At 41.8% G+C, this 9,504-nt stretch overlaps 1 protein-coding gene across 1 annotated transcript in view; it reads right to left on the bottom strand.

Moving 5' to 3' along the window:
- EHBP1 (EH domain binding protein 1) overlaps nt 1–9,504 on the bottom strand; it is a 355,074-nt gene that overhangs the window by 245,845 nt on the left and 99,725 nt on the right. Inside the window, exon 4 of the mRNA XM_025192426.1 lies at nt 6,715–6,768. Within this exon, the coding sequence (XP_025048211.1) occupies nt 6,715–6,768 (54 nt within the window). The remainder of the gene's footprint in view (nt 1–6,714; nt 6,769–9,504) is intronic.

The raw sequence follows: 9,504 nt of genomic DNA, 5'->3' as shown, positions 1-9,504 counted from the left end.
TGCCTATGCAGGGGGTCGGACTCGATCTATTGAGGTCCCTTTCGACCCTAGCATCTATGAATCTATGAATCTATGATGCCCTGCTGCTCTTCTGCCTGCTGGTGCGGGCCCGCCTCTCACTTGAGTTTGATCATGCGGTCCTCCAGCAGATGGTGCCCACCTTTGAGGAACGTTGGGTCATCGAGTGGGTGCTGTGCCGAGTCGAGGGGAGATGCCTGCTCCTTGCACTGTGATGCCACCACCTGCTCAGGGGGCGGGGGCGGGTCCAGCAAGCCGAGACCTTGGGCTTTGTCCGTGCGGGCTGATCCTTGATGTAGTGAGGCCCCCCTGGGCATCCCCACTGTAGAACTCTATATATGTATATACTTCTTTTGTCCCTTGTGTTTAGTTTTGTTTTTGTTTTTTTGTCTAGAGTGTACGGGCAGGTCTTGGAGGCCATGAGCCCAGGCCTTGTCCTTGAGGCCCAGATCTTTGGGCCAATCTGTTGGGTCTTTACTGCTCCCCATTTGTCACCCTCCCTGGAATAAAAGTTTCTTAGAAGTCAAAAGAAAGAAAGAAAGAAGAAAAATTAAGAAGATGTACACTTTCACAGTGAGAAGGTACTATATCACCATTTAAGGCACACTTACCCTTCATAGGGAACACTACTCTCATAATTTGAATGAGAATTTTGCAAACTCTTAAAAAGATCACATAAGCCTTTTAACTTAACACAATCTTCCAGAATTACATTCAAAGAAAATAACTATGCAAGGATTTACATTCTGCAATATTTTCAGAATTAGTCTGAATTAGTCAAAAATTGCTAATTACTTCCTTCATATTCTTTATTTTCTTATTATTTCTATTCCATTTTATATGACATCACTAAAATTTATCTTTAAATACCTAGCAATTCCAAGTACCTAAAATCCCAGCTCCACTTTTCATGGAGATCAAACTGCTGTTAAATGCAGGATGAGCGTTCTCTTCAGGATAATTTGTCCATTGTAGTTTGCTAAGAAAATATTACAGTGTATCATTTCTAAACCCTAACACCCTACTTTCACCAAAATCAGTTTTATTCTTTGGACATTATTTCACTTCTACTTGCCCCATCCATTAGTGTCTGAGTAGAAAAGGTGACCAAACGCTCAGCCCACATGCCAGACCAATGCAGAACACGAGAGCAGGTCATGTTCAGCGTGTGAAGAGCTCATGATCATGAGGCTGACCAGCTCGTGATCAGACAGCCTTAACAAATCAGGAGCTGCAGGAGAAGCGTGACTGCCTGGCCAGCAGACACACTCTCTTAACTGTAAATCAGCAGCCTCCTCTGATTGGCTGAAGAGTTTATAAAAGGGACAGCGCGCTAAAGCGCAGGGTCCTGGGTTCCACACAGGCCCTTGGATAGGACTGATCACCCTGTCCAGGAATCCGTGTCCCCATGGCCGAATAGTACGAATAGTCATACGAATAGTCACACTCTGGCTATTATTTCACCGAAGAGTGAGCTCTCCATCCGCACGTACATCGGAAAAATCAATTGCTATCTCCTACCTGTCATCTTTAACTACTGCTTCACCACTGTTGTTTTGTTGTGTAACCACTGTTGGAATCTTACTGTAAGTAAACGTTAAGTTCAATTTTACTATCTTCCAACTGAGTCAGTGTCCCTTACATCCCCGGCCTGTCCGCAAGGCAGGTTGGTCATCCACCCGCCCCCCGGTTCAACTGGTAAACCTCCTGGTGAGTGTTGCGGTTACTAACAATTAGTTCAACAATGTTCAGACTAGAAAGCACTTTGTGAAGAGTTGCATTAGATCTGGAATTTACTTTTCAAAAATCAAGTTAAAGGATTTTTATGCGTAGTATATAGTAAAATTGCTGCATTTGGAGTTGAATAAAAAGCAGAGTGCAAAGCCAGGAAAGGCCACTGAGTTCAGAGCACATGGATGTAAGAAATTAATTTCTTATATCTTTGTATCTAAAAAAAATCTATAAAGAAAAAAACTATCTCCAAAGAGAAGGAGGTGTGTGATGACTAAACAGCATAGGATCTCCCCTTCTGTTTCGCCCACTTTAATATATAGGACCACCATGCATGCACTCAATTGTACAGTTTTCAAGCTGTCCCCAAACACTGTGTTAGAATACACTGCCTATAGTTCCTTCTATATGTAGAAGGGAAAAGAAGTAGAGGTTACTCAACAGAACCTAAAATGTGTGCTACAGATTTCTGGAAAAGAACTTCTACCAAGACCACTGGAAACCCAAATATACCCAAACATGGGATATACTGGCATTGTTTCAGCTGGAATACTGTGCTCAGCCCTGATGCACTCACAACAACTGATAATGGAGACTTCCTTACTTAAAACAAACTAAGTATGTGAGGAAAAGGAAATTCCAAATAAACAATAACTAAATTATGTTCTATTTACCAATTCTTATAAACTAAAATAGCAACCTGACATTTACAAAACCACAGTATAAATTAGCTATTTGGCTGCTGGTCCCATTGTAATCCTAATATTAACTGGAATATTAACTGTTTAAAGATATTATAGTAACTGGAACATTAACTCTTTAAGCAACACCACAGAGGATTTCTAGCTTGATGCACCTCACAGTATTCACAACATAGAACTTACCTATGCTTTTACTAGATTTACTTGGACAGTTCAGTAGCAGTCAAGCAATTACAATGTACATATTCCTGTTCCAATAAGGGACTATATAAACTGCATTGTAGGACAGCATGCTTGCCTTCCAACAATTTCCCAATCAAACAGGCTCGGTTTACAAACAAAATATCTTTTTTTCTGATTGCCCTACTGTACTGATTCAACTTGGATTCTGAGAAAACAGTTTAGTTTTTTCCCCTCTTCATAACACATCATCACCTATGGTAAAGTTCTGCTGGCTACGCTAGACAGAGCTGGTTCTTGCTATTTTATCATAAGCCTCATAAAGTATAGAGGACTTCATCTTCCATGCGATATTCCTACTCCTTCCTTCTTGTGAATTTTCCCTTATGCAAAATATCCACCAGCAACCATTAGTATCAACTGGGGCTGAAGTCAAGCAAAATGGCTGCCAATTTACACAAACTCTGCATTAATCTGGCAATAATGGTTGTCAACTAACACTATTTTCAACAAGACTAAAGAACAAAAGACAAATGTTAACAATCTGCAATACGAATTTTTTTTAAGCTAATTGTTTTGAGGGTGCTGATTTATAAATTTTTGAAAGTTTCAGGCTGGCAATACTGAGTATTCCCTTCCCTACAACTTTAAAAATCTCATGCCTTTGAATTACATGCTCAGCAACATCTCTTCAAATTCCATTGCTTTCACTGCATTTGCATAGGTATAAATTATTAGGACTTTGTAAATACAAATACACCAAAAGCAGTATATTTCTACGCCAGGAGTTGAATCTTTCTTAACTCTGTCTGCTCTGCACTACCACAAGAAACAAAATAAGCAGCAAAAACTAGTTTTTGTCACTGACACCACCAGACATGATCGAGCAGCAAACGATCTACTATGTAAGAAAATGATTATCACAATCACTTTTCAGACCACAATCACATTTAATACATTGCTTTATAAGATTTTTGGCAATATTGTAATTGATCAGTTGCACATGAGCAAAAAATTCACTTAACTATAAACACCTGGATTATTCTTTTTGACACAATGAGAGAAAAGAGGAACTCACTCAAGCAAAAAAGAAAAGTCTTATTTATTGCTTAAAAGCATAGATATAAGTGATTTAAGGCAATTTAACTTATAAATTTTTCAACATCATTTTAAAGTGGACTGTGACACTCAGGTCTGTCCAACTGGCAGCCTGCGAGGGGTTAAACTGCAGCCCTTGGACTCCCACCAGGCTGTTGCTTCCCGTACTGGTCCAGTGCAGCATGGCACAGCCTACAGTGCTGGGGAGGCACCTTAGACGTGCAATGTAGGAGGGGAGCCCACAGCTGGGCAGCTGAGGGTGAGACAGGGCATCCATCACACAGTGCAGCAATAGAGTGAATGCCCAGACATGGCACAGGGCAATAGAGTGAATGCCCAGACATGGTGTAGGTATGTAGATTGTAGCCGTGATGGTCTAAGGACATAGGCAGACAAGGTTCCTTGGGTGAATCTGATATCTTTTATTAGACCAACCCAAATATTTGAATAATAATTATTAAGCAAGTTTTCGGGTTCAAAAACCCTTTGTCAGGCTAAGGAAGTTTCAGCAGTTCGTGTGTGCTCTTCCTGGAAGAAATGAAAAGTAAAGAAGCCAGCAGCTGGGCTGGTATGCATACAAGACAGGTAGTCAGTGAAAATGTAGATTGAGGAGTCAATGGGTGAGACAGGCTGGGGGGGAGAGAAGAGGGATGAAAGTGGAGAGAGACCTGGGGAGTCAGATCTCAGGAAGGTTATAATGTGTCATAAATCCAATGTCTATATTTAGTCCATGATTTTTAGTATCCAGGAGGTTGATGAAGTGGAGTTCATAGGCTTGTCTCTGGGAAGTGTTTTGTAAGTTTCCTTTGAGGATCAGGACTGAGAGATTGGAGAGAGAGTGGTTTTCTTGTGAGAAATGTGCCCCCACAGGTAATTGGGTATTTCTGTCTTTGATAGATTTCTGGTGTGTGTTCATTCTGGTGCGCAGTTGTTGTTTGGTCTCTCCTATGTATTTTCCATCAGGGCATTTGGCGCATTGGATGAGATATATCATATTTCTGGAGGTGCAGCTGTAAGATCCGGGAATGCTGATGGCTCTGTTGTGGGGTGTAGTAATTGTGGGGGTGGTGGAGATGTGTTGGCAGGTTTTGCATTTCTTGTCATGGCACGGTCTGGATCCTTTTGGTGTGTTCTGGGCTTGAGGAAGTTTGCTTCTGGTGATGAGGTTAGCGAGGTTCGGTGCTTGTTTGAAGGCTAGGATGGGTGGCTCTGGGAAGATCTTTTTAAGAATAGGATCCCTTCCTAGTATGGGTTGCAATTGTTTGAGGATTTTCTGTACAGGTTCAAGGGAGGGGTGATATGTCATAACCAGCAGTGTGAGATTTGTGGGGGTTTTCCTTCTGTACTGCAGCAGTTCTTCATGTGGTATCTGGGTGGCTCTTTCAAACGTGCGATCTCTCTCTCTGGAGGAGTGTCCTTGTTGGGTGAAAGCCTTTTTAAGATTGGTGAGATGGCAATCCCAGGTGTTCTCTTCAGTGCAAATTCAGTGGTATCTGAGGGCTTGGCTGTATATCACAGCTTTTTTGGTGTGTTTAGGGTGATTGCTGGTTCTGTGCAGATATGTATGTTGGTCTGTGGGTTTCTTGTATAACGTGGTCTGTATTTTATCTTTCTGGACACTGATCATCGTGTCCAAAAAGGAGATGTTGGTGCTGGAGTATTCTATTGAAAGCTGGATGGAGGGATGGTGATTGTTGAATCTCTGATGGAACTCAATCAGAGATTGTAGGTTTTCAGTCCAAAAAAACAGACATGGTGTAGTCACTGCTCCAATGTGGGGAAGGAGGAGGTGTAGGGTGCAGTGGGGCATGCAGCAGGAGGGGCATGCAGTATGCAGTCCTGGAGGCCCCCCACCCCCACTGGTGCAGCTCCCAGCTACTTGGAAGTCAAACAGCCCTGCTCTAGATGAAAAGTAATATCAATACAAGCAATATTAAAATAAGAAACTTCAGGGGTTCTTGGACTGCTTAGCAGTGTTTAGAAGTAGACTAAAACTGAAGTACTTTGTGGACTGCATACACAAATGTTCCTTTTGGTTTCATAATTCTTTTAAATTCATTTAAAAATGAATGGATAACTTCAAGTAAAAATGCTTCTCTCTTTTTCTGGCAGAAGGCAGAGCTGAGGCTGCTTTATCTGCAGCTGACTGGGGGAGGTGGGGGGGAAGGAACCAAAGTGGTTTAGACTACATTTCACTTGTACAAACTTGACAGTTTACTACCACAAGGTAGTGGGTGGGACTCAAAGGCATGGTTTCCTAGAAAGCTGCAAAACCATCATCTTTATGGAAATACATAGAGGTCATCCTGAAGAAGTAATTGCCTTTTTCTTCTTTAACTTGACAACAGAGGGCATGGAATGGTCTGGTGGTCAGGGAACTGGATAAGGAATCAGGAGACCTGGGTTCACTGCATGACTGCTACTGGTCTGTTTAGTGACAGCAGGCCAGCCACTACACCTCATTCTATCTTAAGGGGTCTTTTTATCTGTAAAATGACACTGATGATACTCATGTCCTTTGACAAGCACTTTGAGATCTGCTGATGTAAACTGTTGTGTGAGAAAGGCAGTATTATCATCATGATTTACAGTATCTTAACATATATACCTTAGAAAAAGATATAGCCTGCAAGACCATCAAAAGCTAAATGCAGTTCAAAAACTATAGGCTGAGTATCTCAGCTCGTAATTAACTTGTTCTCTACATTGTTCATAAAAACTAAAGTACAAAGGATCTTGATTTTGCAATATAAGGAAGCAATTTAAGTATGTCAGTACCCCACCTAGATTTGAATACAGATATCCATAACAATTATTTTAATGAAAGAAAATTTCACTTTGCAGTGTTTCAATAAGGGTTCAACAACTCAATTTACCGAAACTTTTTAAGTCAGACACATCCTATTAAAAGAGACATTTGACCCTTCGGAGTCCTTAAGTGTCACACACACAAAAGAAAAAAGCATGACATTTTGTTGTATCTTACATTCTCTATGACAAATGTCCATTCTTTGTCTTCAAATTCCTCCGCATGGGGATCCTGGAAAAGAAATTACATTTTAATTTAATCTAAAAATCCAGGTGTAAAGTACTGAATTTTAGCTATCACTGTCATATATTTACATAGGCTTCTTGACATGCTAAAGATCTCACACACACACACACACACACACACACACACACACACACACACACACACACACACACACACACACACACACTTTAACCAGAGTGTAAATTTCAACAGGCTGTAGTCTACTAGGGAACATACAAATGTATGTAATACGGCCACAACATTTAAACTGAATCCTTGCTGGCTGTGGACAAGTACAAACATGAGGTTCATCCAAAGAGATCCTACGCTCCTACAACCTTTCTTTACGGATCATCAATTTCTCACTTTAATTCCTAAAGCCCCCTCCTTCCAAAAACCTCCCTCATTTCTATGAACCGCAAAAAACAGAGGAAAAAGTCAGTCTTCATGTGTTGGACTGAAAAAAACATGTAGTGCTTGTTCAGCAAATAACCTCCACCTTAGTTGTGTAACAAGTAGGGCTTGTGCCCTGGGCAAACCCTGCAGGACAATGGGGCAGAGCAGGGTGCGGGGGAAGGAGGGAGTGGGGGATGGCAAAGTTGGGGCAAGGGATATGGGACAGGAGTCTTACCCAAAACAGTACCTGGCTGCAGCTGCAGTGCATCAGCTGCTGCTTCAAGACCAATGGTATGGAGCTGTTCTTGCTGCCAGAACGCAGCCTTCTGCAGGGTGAGGGACAATTTTGGTGCCCCTCCTAAGTTGGTGCTTGGGACTGATGCTCCTCTCACCCACCCCTAGTTATGCTACTGCTCTAGGTGCTGATGTTGAAAAGGGAACCCAAAGCAGCTTCTCAAGGACAATCTCATGTCAACACATGCTACACAAATAACCAGTTTCCTTGAGGATTGCCTTCATTTTTAACCAAGGTTTATGCAGGGAACAAAACCACTTTTACCCACAGTAAGACACATGATGCAAGATGTATGATGTATGCTTGGTATCCATATGAGGGAATGAGTTATATTCCTCTCAACTAAGCTATCTAGTCTATTAAAAATTAAGTCGAGGGAACACTAAATCATGCAGATAACTCTCCTGCCAACTTAGATGCAGGATTCTTTCAGCAAAACATTTATTTTAAGTACTTTATCCTATCTAGTTTTAAATATCTAAAGGAAAGGAAATTCTACCACTTTCCATAGGATACCATTTCTCTTACTAACAGAATTTAGCTTCAGGATTTTGCCTGACATCCAGGCTAATTTCAGATTAAATTTACCATTCCTCAATTCATCATACTATATCTCACTACAGGCCTTGAATTCAGTCAATTATTCCTTTGCATCTATGGTGTATATTTTTTCCAAGTATGTGTAGATAAATGTCATGTTCTTATAGTGAACAACTGACAACATGTATATATAAATTAGTCCCTTACCTGCTCTTTTTATTGCTCTTATTTGAATTCCTGCCACAGTATTAACTTATTAAAGTAGGGGTGCACCGATAGAGATTTTGGGGGCCGATACTGATAGCCGATTTCTAAGGAGGCATATCAGCTGCATCCAGCTGGTAAGTCTGTTGTAGTGGAAGGGGTGGGGGGAGTGAAGGGGCACAGTTATCTAGGCATATACGTAAAGTATGTCTCTGGATGTTGAAAGCTGCATGTTGAAATTGAATATATTAATAGACTTACATGATCTGATATCTATATACATCATATTAATCAACACTGTAGAACTATGATAAAATATATGACACTGTATTACTTTTTGACTTAACGTATCTCCTATCACTCCACACAAAACATTTCTTCCATCCAGATATTAATAATTATCATTATCATGATTTATCTTGGGACAATTACCATTTTTTAAATTGCTTGCTTTGATAAAGTATAGAAGCTGTGTAATGAGATCTAATGAGATCATCAGTCATTTCATAGATTTCATAGACATCAGGGCTGGAAGGGACCTTGGAAGATCATCGAGTCCAGCCCCCTGCCCAAAGGGCAGGAAGTCAGCTGGGGTCATAGGATCCCAGCAAGATAAGCATCCAGTTTCATCTTGAAGGTGTTCAATGAAGGCGCTTGAACCACCTCTGGTGGCAGGCTGTTCCAGACCTTGGGGGCTCGGACAGTAAAGAAGTTCTTCCTTATGTCCAGCCTGAAACGATCTTGACGTAGTTTGTGACCATTCGACCTCGTCATCCCTTGGGGCTCTCTGGTGAACAAACGTTCCCCCAGATGCTGGTGGTCACCCCTGATAAACTTGTAGGTGGCCATCAGATCACCCCTGAGCCTGCGCTTTTTCAGGCTAAAGAGCCCCAGGGCTCTCAGCCTGTCATCGTAGGGTCTGCTTCCCCGAACTCTGATCATGCGCGTGGCTCTTCTCTGGACTCTCTCAAGCTTCTCCACATCCTTTTTGAATTGTGGAGCCCAAAACTGGACACAGTACTCCAGCTGCGGCCTCACTAAGGCCGAGTACAGGGGGAGAATGACGTCCCGGGATTTGCTTGAGAAGCATCTATGGATGAAAGCCAGCGTTTTGGTCGCTTTACTAGCCGCCGCATCGCATTGCAGGCTCATGTTCATCTCGTGGTCAATGATGACCCCCAAGTCTCTTTCTTCCATAGTGCTAGCCAACATAGCACTGCTGAGCCTATAAGGATGCTGAGGGTTTTTCTTCCCAAGGTGGAGAACCTTGCATTTATCAGCGTTGAACACCATCAGATTCTCGTCCG

This window comes from Alligator sinensis, unplaced genomic scaffold, assembly GCF_000455745.1.
Source record: "Alligator sinensis unplaced genomic scaffold, ASM45574v1 scaffold219_1, whole genome shotgun sequence".
Classification (NCBI taxonomy): domain Eukaryota; kingdom Metazoa; phylum Chordata; order Crocodylia; family Alligatoridae; genus Alligator; species Alligator sinensis.
Note: the sequence above shows the minus strand (reverse complement) of the source record. Positions and strands in the feature narration are given on the sequence as shown.